Source organism: Solanum pennellii, chromosome 9, assembly GCF_001406875.1.
Source record: "Solanum pennellii chromosome 9, SPENNV200".
Lineage (NCBI taxonomy): Eukaryota > Viridiplantae > Streptophyta > Magnoliopsida > Solanales > Solanaceae > Solanum > Solanum pennellii.
In genome coordinates, this window is record NC_028645.1 from 81,616,814 (window position 1) to 81,631,784 (window position 14,971).

The 14,971-nt window shown below is 29.0% G+C and overlaps 3 protein-coding genes and 1 long non-coding RNA gene across 9 annotated transcripts in view; 2 read left to right on the forward strand and 2 right to left on the reverse strand.

The window, feature by feature from the left end:
• Positions 1 to 1,950: 1,950 nt before the first annotated feature.
• LOC107031222 (mitotic apparatus protein p62) lies at positions 1,951 to 4,183 on the forward strand. Its single transcript, XM_015232512.2, has 3 exons — positions 1,951 to 2,168; positions 2,715 to 2,785; positions 3,262 to 4,183. The coding sequence occupies exons 1-3, from the start codon at positions 2,094 to 2,096 to the stop codon at positions 4,010 to 4,012; spliced, it is 897 nt and encodes a 298-aa protein (XP_015087998.1). The 5' UTR covers positions 1,951 to 2,093; the 3' UTR covers positions 4,013 to 4,183.
• Positions 4,184 to 4,234: 51 nt separating this feature from the next.
• LOC107031223 lies at positions 4,235 to 7,818 on the reverse strand. Its single transcript, XM_015232513.2, has 2 exons — positions 7,082 to 7,818; positions 4,235 to 4,641 (listed from the first exon to the last, which is right to left on the reverse strand). The coding sequence occupies exons 1-2, from the start codon at positions 7,315 to 7,317 to the stop codon at positions 4,584 to 4,586; spliced, it is 294 nt and encodes a 97-aa protein (XP_015087999.1). The 5' UTR covers positions 7,318 to 7,818; the 3' UTR covers positions 4,235 to 4,583.
• Positions 7,819 to 13,161: 5,343 nt separating this feature from the next.
• The window catches only part of LOC114073957, a 10,924-nt gene continuing 9,114 nt past the window's right edge, over positions 13,162 to 14,971 (reverse strand). For 3 of the 5 annotated variants that reach the window (XR_003574414.1, XR_003574417.1, XR_003574413.1), the window contains one exon: positions 13,162 to 13,950. This is a non-coding gene — a long non-coding RNA (uncharacterized LOC114073957). The remainder of the gene's footprint in view (positions 13,951 to 14,971) is intronic. The other 2 variants (XR_003574416.1, XR_003574415.1) reach the window with 2 other exon arrangements.
• Positions 13,738 to 14,971, forward strand: part of LOC107031220 (actin-related protein 2/3 complex subunit 2B) — a 7,673-nt gene continuing 6,439 nt past the window's right edge. For both annotated transcript variants that reach the window (XM_015232510.2, XM_015232511.2), the window contains exon 1: positions 13,738 to 13,854. In XM_015232510.2, coding sequence (XP_015087996.1) covers positions 13,796 to 13,854 — 59 coding nt within the window. In that variant the 5' untranslated portion in view covers positions 13,738 to 13,795. The remainder of the gene's footprint in view (positions 13,855 to 14,971) is intronic.

The window sequence follows — 14,971 nt, forward strand, 5'->3', positions numbered from 1 at the left end:
ATATTCTGATTTTTTTTACAATAATTTCCACTCAAAGAATCAAAACTTTTTTCATGGATTCTCATAGTATTTGATGCAAAGTATTAAAATGGTGTATATATAGCGATCGGATATCATAATTCATAATTATTGGAAAAAAAGATATTATAAGTATATATCGCTAATTGTGATATATAATCAAACTTTTTTAGCTTAAACATAGTTTGTTCAACTAATTTTTAATTGTTATGATGAAATATTTTTATAAAGAACATGTAATAAAACATAATATAATATCGAAAAATGCTATCAAAAAAAAATTGATTGTTATAATGAAATATTGATATAAAGAATGATTGTTAATTTATTATGGAGATTTATTATTACATAATTTATTTTGAGCTTTTGATCGTATAAATTGAGCAGGTTAATTATATTTTTCCCCATATACTTTTGTAAATTATTGATAAAATTAAATAAAAATGAAATTTTTGGAAGAACATACCGCATTTGTATAAAAAAATATATTGAAATTTATTTTATGGAATAGAAAAGAAAGTAAACGAATAGAACTATATTTAAAATTTATGTTTATTTAAGCGCAAGTTGCAACTAATTATAATATGAATCGAAGTTTGAATTTCTGTCATTCTCAAATATTTAAAAATTATAAAGTGTATCAACATACATAAGTTGTGATATTGTAATAAAACTTTTTGATAATATATAATTTAAATTTAATCGAAACTCTAATAAAAACTTTGACTATCGAGTAGAACAAAAACCACTCAATTTGTTGTATATCGAAAGTCAATGTTTTCATAGTAGTGGATGTAAAATTCAAAAAGACAAAAAAATTCAAAAAGTGATTTCATTATTTTATTAGAGTTTTGTCTAACATTAATTTGCGTAAATCCAATTACTTAATTCACATAATTTCCTCAAAATTTTATGTAGCAATTTAATAGAGTTGGTACATTTAATTTTCACTAAACCATTCCCTCTTAAATGAACCATACAATGTTAATCAAAATTTATTGAGTCAGAAAAATATCAAATATATAAATAAAAAAATTATCAGTAAATCCTTTTTTTCTTTTTCCTTTATTCCAATCCTTTTTTTCCTATAAAAATAAAAGATCTAAGTTAAAAACAAAGTGGTTGTTTCTAAAGTTATTTAAAAAGAATTTTAGAGAACAATCCTTTAATAAAAGAGAATGAATTAATGGCGTTATACTACGTTTTTAAAGTACATTTATTTTTTTATCAGGTTATTTTATTTTCGAATTTCATAGAGAAAAAACATATTTTTTTCATTCAACTCACATTTACTTACACCCTATTCCTTTCGCACCCACTTCTTTGAAAAAACCATCTCGGTCATAATTAAATTCTTCGACGCGATATAGGATTATAAATTGTATCAATTGTAGGTATTAAGAAACTTAGGTTAGAAAGGAAGGATTTCTCGTTCGGTGTTTGATATTCAGATCTATTTTAGAACAAAATAGTCTATATCAAAGACGACTTCATAATTAATGTCTAAATCTAAAACTTCTGATTAATTAAGATAAAGTAGTTCTTACAACTCAAATTATAATAGTAAAAGTAAAACAACAATAACAAATAAAATACACAAAAAAACAAAATATACACAAATCTTACTCCATCCAAAAACCACAATGTTATAGCAAAGTGTGGATTCTATAAAAACAAATACCACCAAACGAACTGTTCCATACGTGAATTACGATAAACAAAAATATCTCTATCTCTTACATTATTCTTATTTAACGTATCAAACAACCCGATCATACTCGTCATACTAGTAATATTTTTTTTATGAGCTGGCAAACTAGCTTGAAATTTTGTCATTACCCACTATACCCCACTTATAATTATTATTATTTACTTAGTATATACTTTTGTTAACGTTCCTATTTTTTTCAAATACCGTTGGAGGCAACAACATATTTAAATCTTCATTGCCAAAATATAAAAACTCTGCAAATTACACAGTCTAAAATTCCTTCTCCATTCTTCTCTGCAGATTTTTCTTTTTTTTTGGGGAAAATCAAGAAAACAGAGATCTTGAAAACAAAAACAAAAAAAAAATGGGATGTTTTCTTGGATGTTTTGGTTTTACAAACAAGAAACAAAAGCGTATAAAGCCTTGTAACAAGTTTCAAGTAAGTTGCGTCTTAAAATTCAATTTTTTGTGTACATTTATTTGTAATCTGAAGACTTGAGTCGTTTAGATGCAGTGGCGAAGACAGGATTTTTACCGGAAAAAATTGGATCTTTGTTTTTTTAGATGAATCCTTTCGCCCCTTTAGCTTAGAAATGATGGTTGATATGTGTTAACCTGAGGTGGAGTAGAGGCGGAGCTAGGTGGGGGTTTAGGGATACAGATGAACACAGTAGCTTTTTCGTAGATTCTGTACTTGTATTAAAAAATTTAAATAAATGTGTATATGCGTATTGGTTTGTGGATCTCTAATAAAATTGATTCACATTGAAAATGTATTTTACATTAATGCTCGAATTCCTAGTTCTGGTTCCGCCTCGTAAAATGGTTAGGCTTGCTTACATATATACTCTACCCTAGCTCCCTAGACCTACTCGGTGGGATTATACTGGATATGTTATTTGAATTGACATAAAAGAAAAAAAATTCATTTTGTTTGAATATGAAGATGTTTGCTTTTTTTTTTTTTTTTAATATTGTTTTTTAGGTGCATCAAAAGTATGTACCACTGGATTCTGAGAAGGAAATTGTTGTAGATTTAGCAAATTCTGAGCCCAGGTGAGTTAGCAATTCATGTTTTTTTTTTCATTTTTTGATAGTAATCATGTCTGGATAAGTTTATGCATCTTGATAATTTCATTGGATTTGCTTTACTTGAGTCGAGGGTGTATCAGAAACCATCGAAACACATGAGCTATTTCAGTTTATCTCAGTTATTAGTTAAACGTATTAAGGGTAATACTGTGTACACATTAGTGTCTAAAAATTCCATTTGCCTGTCCCAAAGCCTCACTTGTGAGATTATATTGGGTATATTATTGTTGTTATTGACTACTTCTTCGGGTTTATGACAATCAAGACTTAAGCAAATGAGAAGAATACATCTAAAGTTCTTTTTATCTCGATTGAGATTTGAACCTTAATCTATTTTCATTGACTGCTAGGTTATATTTTATTTGGTTTTCTTTGTTCTCTTATAATTCTCATCGACTTCATTAACGACTAGGTCGCTTTCATGTGTTGTTTGTTTGTAGGGATAAGCCAAAAGAATCATCAAAACGTAAGGTGAAAAAGAAAGTGAGTTTCAATTTGGATGTGAAGACTTATGAGAGAATACAAGATGATGAAAACAACACAACATATTTCTCAGAGGAAGAGGAGAAGACAAATAAACAAGAAACAGCCAAAGCAAGTATGTCTATGTACCCTTCGAGTCATCGATACTATAACTGCAACAATAGTTACGATGAGGAGGAAGACGAGATAATACTTGAGGACAGTGATATCGATGATCTAGATGACGATGAAGAAGAAGAAGACTATGGTGTTAGTGATGACGATGATGATGATGATGGTGTTGGTGGTGATGAATCTGCAGATTCTTTGCATATTGAAGCAGAAAACAAGTATGGAAATGTTGAAAAACTGAACACAGATGAATTGAATGAAGTAAGTCGAAATCATAGGAGTTCTGTGCTTCTTCCAGTTGAAAATCTCACTCAATGGAAAGCAGTTAAAGCAAGAGGAGCACAACAAGTGAAGCATCAGAAGGAAAACATAATCAAATTGGATGGAAAACCAGTAAACAGCCATTGTGTGGACCTAAATCCCAAATACAACTCTAAGCCTAAGTCTAAGCTTCAAGGACATGATATTTCAGTAGATGCCAGCCTCTCTAACTGGATGGTTTCAGCAAAAACAACATCAGTAAATGGATCAGCTGTGTACTACAATCAAGATAGAGCTGCAGATGAAGTCGTGCTTGATGAAGTCAATATCATATAAACAGAGAAAGTGCAGTACCTAAATACATTTGGATTGATGTTTGTGTAAAGAATTGATTGTTTTTTTGCATGATTTATGTGTGCAGTGTGTTGTATTCTCTTCTCCGCGAGAGAAGAAAAGACAATAAGATTTTCATCTGGGGAACCTGTATTTGGTTGATAGCATATCATATGCATGTTGTAATTCTTTTACTGTTACAGAACAAAGCAAATGGACAAAGAATTAAAGATGTTATAAAATCATTCTTGCTAGAACAAAGTCATCATCTGTAAGGCTCAGCACTCATATACATTATAATTAAGCAAAAGAAAACAAGAAAACCTGAAGGGTTCTGTATGTTATCTACTATAACTCGAAGCACTCATATACATTATACAATAGAGGAAGTTATTCTCTCTATTTGATTGTGTTCAACGAGAAAGGTCGTTTCATTTGGCTCAGATAACTTGAACCAAATTAGAGACAGTCGACTCTCTTAAAAACTGCTGTTATTGTATGCTATAAAGATGTGATTCGAAGGAGATTCAACATTCTTGATTCACAATTGGTTTGGTAATGCATTTAATAAGAACTACATTATCCTACAAATGCAAGAATCTGAATCATCGTCATCCGAGTCACTTGCATCACTGCAGGAAAAACAAAAAGCTATATGTAAGAGCAATCCCAATAAACTGAAGAACTGTAGTATAAAATGCAAACTTCAGATAATGCCCAAAAGTAAACGGCTAACAAGAAACAAACTTGTACGTTCCATGGCAAAGGGGTAAAGTAGTTACATCCTATCTTTTTGATGAACTAACTAGAGAAAAAACAAATGTTCACAAACTAGATCAAGTAGTGCCTGCAACTTCAATTGCCAGATTACCAACACAAACATTACTCATTAACGAATTCAAGATCTAGTGCTTGGGCTAGATGTACAGCATTAAAGTCAAGTCTATAGTGAGATATTATCTCATCTTTTATGATGTTTCATACGACACATAGCTTAAGCTTATATAGTACACCCCCCTTAGGGATGTTAATGGGGTAGACGGTGGCAGCAGGGCAATGCTCAGGCAGAGTAGGCCAGGGGAGGATGGGGCGGGTGAATGCTTACTTTTCTAAAATATAGCAGGCAGGGGCCATGGGTGCCTAAATGCCTCTACGACGTAACCATATTAACCAACGATGACAGAAAGGTGCAGTGGGTCATATTCTGAGTGTGTATTGCCTCCTTATGGTCTGGGGTCACCTCATGAGCTAGCTAGCTTTTGGGATTGAGTTAGGCTCAAGGTCCATTTTGTCTTACTAAAGTTAAAGAAGATCATTATAATTCAGTGCACAAAAATGGAAGAAAAAAGGTTCTAAAAGGTGTTCAGCGGGGCAGGGAGGGGAGTGACAGAGCGGGTTAAAACTATGGCAGGGAAAGGATTCATTGGTCCTGTTTATCATCCCTAGTTCCCCTAACTGAGCCTCTTAGCAATATCCATAAAATTATTCTTAATAGCTGTGCGAAGTCAGACAAGAAAAATTCATAAAAGTTAGGAAGCATAGCTGAAAACACAAGTGAAAAGGCGTCAATTAGCACCTGCAAGACAACTTCCAGCATTCTGGCCAAAAATGAGAAAATAAGCTTATCACCCATTCTTCACTTCATAAATCGTTCTACCCTTCCTTTTCATAGCATATTCCAGTATACAGTAAGCGTTTGACCTCCTAGTTCATAAGTCAAAGAAAGACGGGGGGCAGTGTTACTAAAGACCAGAAAGAGTTCAACTCTAGTCACCTTACCAACAACATACTTTCTGGATGCTAAAATTTTCTCAAGATGCGTGTAGACTTTGCCCAATTTTATTCCTAAGAGGTAGTCAAGAAAACTGTAGAGGCACACATTTCCAAGCAGAGGACTATATGCAATATTGAATAGTTGATATCAGCATCGACACTCAATACATGAGAAAGGGCTTTATTTACCCCAAGCTATTTAATCCTACTTCTCTTCTCGAGCTGCACAAACATTTCTTAGACCAAAATTTCTTAAAAGATTCTACATCATACTTGCTTCACCAAGAGTCTATTAGATGTTTAAAAAACTTACAGTCAATACAATTCATGAGCAAGTTAAGATGACACAAATACTGATAGCTCATTAAATGGATATATTCCTCAAACAAGATGCTCCTAATTCCTAAATATGTGGAGTTGCCTCTACATTCACTTTACAATAATAATAAAGTGACAGCATACTGCATTTGGATGACATACTACTTGGACCTTTTTCTTGTGGTTTTGGATAGCTTGAGCATTTATACTGTAATATTGCCCAATGCGTATAGTGCAGCTTATATTTTTTGAAAGATCATTCCCATGAATGCAGCCAGGACCTAAGCATGTTCCTTTAAGGTCCTATGGTTCATCAGCTAATAGTATAAGAAATCTAATGATCATTGGCTTCTTTTCTTTTTCTTTAGAATTAAAGCGGTGTCTATGCTATTTTCACACACCTCAACTAATCCACCGGATAGCCTGCTACTGCCCACAGTCACAGTTGCCGGGAACCAGTCTATGCCCACATCCCCGTGGCAACTCATAAAAACAGTCTATATCATGCTGCTTATATTAGAATGCCAAGCACACTATCGTGAATAACTAATCTATAGCTGCAATTCACGCAATCAATATGCTTATCATAAAAAAGATTTCCCCACACAGACTACATATACATCATCTAGTACTCTATTTGGATTAGACATAAGGCATAAGCAGAACATCACAGTTTTAAATTATTTTCATCTTATACTTTCACTTTTGATAAATAAAAGATCTAATACCAGACAGGTTCCTATACCATCAATAGTTCTACAGAGAATCATTGCTTTACCACATTATTCTAGTGATCCACCGTCCGAAAACATGAACTTGATTAACTACTATGATTTTCCACAATGAGCAACAAACACAAATCACACATAATCAGAGACTTCAGAAACAAATTTTATAGACCAAAACTTCTACAGATTAACCATAAGCTAAATGAGGAGACAATAAAGATAATTTCTTCTTCTATTTGTTTTTTTTTTTTACCTTGGCTCAAATTCCAAAACCTCAGTAAGTTTATTCCCATTTGTATCATTCCACTGAACTTTCCTCTTTGGCTTAGCTATCTTTTTTGACAATCCACCTTTCCTAGAAGGCAACAATGCTTTAGACTCATCATCTTCATCTTTTCCACCATTCAACACAGAATTAGGAAGAGCTTCCACACTATCAACATACTGAATTTTCTCCCCTTTTAAATCTTTATTACTTTTAGTATCCATTCCTCCAAACACACAACAACAACAACAACAAAAAAAAACAAATCTTCCTTCTAAATTCCTTTACCTAAACAACCTCAAAATCAAATGATTCCAATGCAAAACCAACAACCCCATTTCAACAAAAAAGCTCAAATCTTTACAAGAAAATTTCAAGATTTAATGCATTATCTTCACAACCCACAAAAACCCACCTCCCAAATGATATCAAAACAAGGAATTTGTAGATTCTTGATCTTCAAATCCTCATAAAACTATATGGGTATGTATCAAAAAAAGCTAAAAAGCCAATCTTTGTATTGGTTTAGCTTTCAAGAATTGGCTTTTTTGTTAATTTTCCTTCTCTGAATGTGAAGGAAAATGGAAAAAGTAGAAGAATTGGTATAACAATGAATCAAAAACCCTTGAATTTGTATGATTAGATTTGGAAAAAAAAAGAGAAAAAATAGAAAGAAGATACAAGATACAGTGTGTGTCTGTGTGTGAGAGAGAGAAATGCGTTTACTTTTGTTATTTATGGAAGCTAAATACAGTATGAACTTTCACAAAAATAATTAGGATTAATATTCTATATTTGCATCTAATTACTGTTGCTGACAATCTTGACTCAGTGAAAGTACATAGAATAATCCACAAATATATGATGCAAAGAATAAAATTTATTTTTTTAAATTATTAATATCGATTTAAGTTTAAATATTGATTTTTCTTTCCTAATTAATATATTTTAAAAAATAATTATTAATTTTTGCGATACTTTTTGTTTATTACCATTTATAGGAATGCTTTGTTAAATCTGTAATATGTATTAAAAGTGAATTATGTATGCAATATATATGAAATATAATTATTTTTTGAAATATATCATGCTTGTTTGGTAAAAAATTGTCACATCATATTATAAGTGTATTAAAAATGTGTGATAAATGTATTATTCATCATTAAAATTTGTATTATATATGAATAATAAATTGTTCTTTGTAATATGTATTAAACTTGTATTATAAATGAATTAAAAGTGAACAAGTGAAAAAAATATATTATTGCTATAAATGTTAAATATTTTTTATTATAGTATATTATGTAAGTTTCCCTTAATTTAACTCTAATACAAATATAAAAAAGAACATAGAAACTTTTATATATATATATATATATATATATATGTATATAAGTTGTTGAAATATCATAAGTGAAATTTGAGGAAGATAGAGTATAGGTAAATTTTACTATTAAAACAAGTATCAATTCGACACTGTACCAAATTCAAGTAAAAAAAAAAAAAAAAGGTGTAGAAAATATAGCAACTACTAATTAACAAGAAAATCGGTTCAAAGCTTATAAAAAAGGGACAAGAACAACAAAATATATATAATGCAATAATCTAAACACTATTAATATCAAAATCTAACACTACAATCATATGGCTATTTCAACGATAAACATCAATAAGTCTAAACTTTCAAAAAAAAATAAAAAATACTTTATTACATATTTTAACATTTTGTACACATTATTCATATTTTTCTTTATCTAAGGTTATATTTTCGTTGATCAGAAGTTTCATTACTCATCCTTTCTATCATGCTCTTTTCAATTTTTAGGTTTTTTAAAATGTTAATAAAAATTATTAGTGACCATTTTTCAATTAAACAACAATTGTTCATATATAAGTCAATTTATGTGGAAGCAATAGGTTTTACAACATGAAAATTATTATATTTTAAATGTTTGATAAAGTTTTAACTAAGGGGATAAGTGTTATAAAAATAAACTCCAGGATTAATTAAGAAGTAATTTGTAGTTATTAATTAATGCCAAAAAAAGAGTTAGTTATGAAGATGACAGGTGGGAATATGGGGCCTAATTGTTGAATATAAGAATACTAAAGTGGAACACTTTGAATTTCTTCACATGAAGATGTCTTTTTTTTATATATATAAAAAAAAATATTAAAATAAATTTATTTATTTATTAAATGAATATAAGTTGGTAAGTTAATATTATTATCATTAATTGAATATTCCTTAGTTTGGAAGTATTTCTTTCATCTTACAACCATGTCCCCCTTCTTGTTTTTGACTACTTATTTATTTTTACTTTTATTCAAAAATGATGTCCTAAAGTTTATTAAAATCTTGAAATTATATAGATGGAAATGTTAGGCCAATTAGAGTAAACAACTTTTAAGTATCATACTGCAATTAATTCATTGTGTTAAAAGATATCGTTTTTTAATCATCATGTAATATATAAGTTTGTGAAAATATAGTCAATAAAACATTGAATGAATTTAGATTTAAAAATATATTTTTCTTTTTATGGAATGTTTTTTCGTATTCAATCACGGTGTTAATTCTTTCTTAATTTGATGAATAATTATAGAAATCTTGTGATTTGTTTAATGCTATCAAATTAGATCAACTTAATTGATTGTGGTGTACTATGATATGGTGATCTTTCTTTACTTAATAGAGATGAAATGATAGTGATATTAATTTTTATTATAACTTTATTGTATACGTATATATCTCGATTAAATTTATAAAATATATATTATTTCTCATTCATATCTGATAATGATATTATTCTTATAAAAATGAGAAAAGAAAATGGACATGTTATTTCAATTTGATTTTATTTATTTATTTTTGGTTGGGCTACTTTGTTGTCAAATCATGGAGAAAAAAAAAAGTTCAATCACTCAATCCTATTGAATTTGTATTTATATATGAAAAAGAAAAAAATGTCAATGGTTAAAATAATAAGTGTCATAAAAAAATAAATTAAAGTGGACATGATGGAGTTGGTTGTACTCTATATAAAATAATTAATTAGTGCAAAATAATTTCTTTAACTTCTCTTAGATGATTTCAAAATTGTCTTAAAAAGAATTTTTTTATGTAGTTTTTAATTTTCTAAAAAAGAAAAATGGAAGAATTAGGGATACGGGCGAATAGAAAAAAATGGAAAAGAGAATTATAAGATAGAAAATCGAATTTCAATTAATAAAATTGAAACTTCGTATTCTTAAATATAAAAAAAAAAATATTTTAGCGAGTGAAAAAATCATATAATTATTCAATTAATGTTATAAGTTATTTACTTTTATTATTCCTATCCTCATTATTCTCTATATGATTTTTTAGGATCAGATTTTCTTTGTTTATTCATTTTTATACGTTTTAATTGATTCGAGTGTTTATTAAAAAAATATATTTTTATATTTATATAATAAGAATAAAACTAGATACACATTACGTATCACCTTTATTGTTCGCTTACGTATCAAACACAAAAAAAATCACTTTTTTTTTCTCAAAAATATTTTCCAATAAAAAATTTCCTTTGTTAGCAAACATATGTACACTTAATGGAAAAACTACCAAACAATTACAATAATGGAAAAACGTTTTTTTTATGCTAAACTAGAAGAATATATAATAATTAGTATATGATACTTTTTTAGAACTTTTTGTGGTGGTGGGGTGTTTAGCAACTGGCAAGATAAGGTCTGTTTAGAAAATATACAAAAATGCATATGATTAAAGATGATTAAAGGGTCCATATGAGGGCAAAATAGGAAGAAAAAAAAAGTTTAAAAATTTTAATGACTCCCAAACTAATTTTTTTTCTTCTCCATTTTTTTTAATTTTCTATTTCATCGTGTATATTTATATTAGGGTTTTTATAGTATTTAGAAATAATTTATATCGAAAAATTTCATATAAAAGATAAACACATTTTAATTTATATTTAAGACACAGACTTGATTTAAAATTTATATTTAACGATGAAGGAATAAGTATTGATTACTCTACGACAACCCTGGTTAATTACAAAACTAGAAAAGGAGGGAGACTTTATTTATTAGACTCTTTCAAATAAAACTGAATAAGAAATTGAATTTGATCATTTCAAAGTTTGGTTAGGTTGAGAATAATTAAATAAATAGATGATTATTTATGCATTATAAATTCGTCATTGAATTTTTAGTTCATTTTACTTATTAAATTTATAATATATTCAATGAATTTCTTAACAATATAAATTTAAAGTCCATGTAAAAAGTTAAGAATTTGTTCCATATCTAATATTGTAACTCCGTTCCATACGAGTTGTTTAATCTAATGATATTATTGGAGAAAAAAAAAGAAGAAGTAAGAAACGTGTAATGATATTGGAAAAAAAGGACAAATATATCCCTGAACAGTCGTAAATAATATATAGATATCCTCCATCATACTTTCGGAATATTAATGTTCTTATCGTCTAAAAACTAGAGTATAACCTTTATACTAACGAACATAAATATTTACTGTTCTATCCTTTGTGGCTGCTGAATGTGTATAGCAAATAATAACGTCTAATAATTTAAAGAAAAAGACATAGTAACAAATTGCCAAATTTGTGCATGATGTTATGGCACTAGTGGATAGTGATGTATGGAATGACGCAAAAAATAAATAATGTATAAATAGGATCGGAGATAAAAATTCATATAAATTTGATCGAATTTAATAAATTTTTTCAAATATATTCGAAAAACGAAAGAATTTTTCTATATTTATTGACTGGATGTGGACAATGACACTCTCTTGAATGACAAAAAAATGAAGACATTCATTGAATGTAATAAAGTACTATAAATTTAATACATTGGTGAAGTATATTAAATTTTGAACCACCTCAAATTTAGGTCTATATTAATCTAAAAAGTACTTTATAATCATAGTGGTTTAAACCTCATTAATATGTATTTTCTCGTTCCTTAATTACTTGTCCAGTTCTAGAAGATACATATCTATTAAGAAAACAATGATTGACGTAGTAAATTTATCAATTTACTCTTATTAATTATGAAGTGAATGAATTAAGAGTTTAAAATTTTTAAGAAGTTCTACCTTTTTCAAAATAATTAATTAAGAATATAATAAATAAAAAAAAATTATGCTTTTTTTATTTGTTAAAATAAAGAAATAAAAAAAATTAGTCAGATAATTAGGAACAGAGGTAGTATTGATATTTGTCTTTGTAATTGTCAACTTCACTTGTTAAAAGTAGGTAAAGCTAGTGTGTTATTTTCTCTAGAAACTTGTCATTATTTTTTCTATTCCTCGATTTTTCGTATTTTAAAGGTATTTATCGTAATTATTGAGTTTAGTTAAATTCATTGAATTTAGGTTGTATTCACTTCTATAAAGAGGATGCAAACTTGCGACATCAATTCATCTGAACCAAGTACCTTTATTACGAGCGATATTTGGTTCATTGGACTAAAAATGAGATGTATAGGATATAAAATAAAACATGTGCTTTGGTGTATATATACTAGATAAGTTGGGATTAACTTTTATTTCCAATTTTAACCTTGAGTTTTATGAAAGACTTTGGAGGGAAGAGCCTTGGAAAAGGGCATCATTATCATTTGTAGTGTTTTATCCCCAAAAAGCTAATCTGAATTTCGAAAATTCAACCAAATGTAAGATAAAACTCTCACATATAATCGCGAGATTATTATCTCTTGTACCACCAATCAAACGATACAATTCGTGAAATTAGAAATCTTTGCACAATTTTGCTTCTGATCTTGATAAAGCTACTTAGAATAAATCGGTAAGATGTCAACAATTACCTAAACTGCTTAAGACAATCCAAATCAACTCCTTCCATGGTAGAAAAAGAGATAACTTCGAGTATAAATTCTAAATTCACCTTACCTGAAAACACCCTTTTCCATCTAGTAGATTTTGTTTTAAAATCCAAGTGTAAATTGGAATTAGAAAAATATACCAACCATTACAGAAAGACGATAAAAATATCTCAAGATTGGCCCCCACACCATAATAAGATCCAACAAATCAATATTTTTTTAAAAAAATATATAAGTAGTTCCAAAAACTCATTAACTTAATTATACAATAAGATCTCTTCTTGATTGATTTTGCACACATGCAACAACCAAGTGAAGTGGATACCATATAATAATGATCAATAATGGTTCAATAACTGTGCGTGCTTCACTCTTAACCAGAAGTCTCGGGTTCGAGCCTTGAGTATGGAGAAAATCTTATTGGGAGCGTTATTCCCGAATGGGCCTTGCAGTGCGCGATCCGAATTTAGTTGGGCTTTAATGTGGGCTCCGGACACCGGGTGAAAAAAAAAATAATAGCTCAGTAACCAGTGCATAGAATCATATATAACATGATTAATTATTCTATCTGTTACCTGATCTTTGAAGACAAGCATTGACAGATAATGATCATATGAACTGAAGACAAAAAAAAATGTAGTGCCATTTGTCTTGTTTGGTGAATAAATTGCTTCAAAATACACTAAAAATGATTGCAAAATTAGAATCTTGCATTTTACTCAATATAAAAACTGAACTACTTCTACCACAACAACTCATCAGTAAAAAAGCTTGTTTTACATACCTTCATGTGAAGATCATTCCACTTTCAAGATCAACATACAAAGCATGGCGCGTTTTGAACGTGCATCACCAGCATTGAAGGAGATTCTGCTCAGATTATACCGGTAAAATGAACTATACTCGTTGTTCTTCGTACTTCAAGTCATGTATTCAAGATTTACTTCTCAGTTAAGTCGATGAGTATTCTTTTCCTGTAGAGGCTAACACAACAAAGCGTTTTATTAGTCATAATATATTACTTTTGTAATCTCAACACCTAGCAAATGATGCAACATGTTTTTGTACATTATCATGGTGTCCTGGCTAGCTTGCTTGCACCTTAACTAATTCCACAGGTATATGCTATCTCCAAACTCTATCCACCTTCCACCAAGGCTTAGACAAATAAGAAGAGATCACTTAGCGTTTAAGATTTCATGGTTCTCAAACCACTAGGGGAACCGTTGAGTGCAACAAATGTATTCACCTGGATGAGCATTGCTGATCATAGTGTAGGGTCGGTCTAGTATTCGAGTTCAGTTCCAATTTCAATACTAGGTAATTCTAGTCTATCAAAAACATACAGTGAACTCGCTAAGATTTTCAAGATCATATATTATTATAAGCATGAAGCTCAAAACTTAAAAGTTGGATTACTAAAATGCCCTTCACTTATTTATTAAATTGTCATTTACAAAATTTGAAAATTAAATAAATAATGATAGCAAAACAGTTTTTTTTTTATCTTTAATTATTGATCCTTTGAGTTTCTGCAGTTAAACTCATTCCAACCGAACTTAATGCTTTACACTAAATTCAATATTTAAGATTGAAGATAGATAGTCATAATCTCCTTGATTACAATTCAAAAACGTTTCAAGTCATATTTTCATAGTTATTGTTGATCAATGTTTATATAATTTTCTCCACCTTTCCATATTCTTTACATTACAAAACTCTATATAGGTATACAATAAGTTTTCTTTCTCTCATCTTCCATTCATTCTCATTCTGCTAGAGATTCTTTTTTTTCCAGGTATATCTATCCTTTTTATATATGTATGTGTGGTTTAAGCCTCAATCTTAGTATGTTTAGCGATATAGTGTTTGATATGAAAACGGAATGATTATTTTTAAATTAGAACTATTTATCCCAATTTCTTAAATTAATCTTTTGGTTCATATAATTAATTTAAATCTTATGGAAACAAAGATCAAAAAATATTCGAAAATGAGAATAAT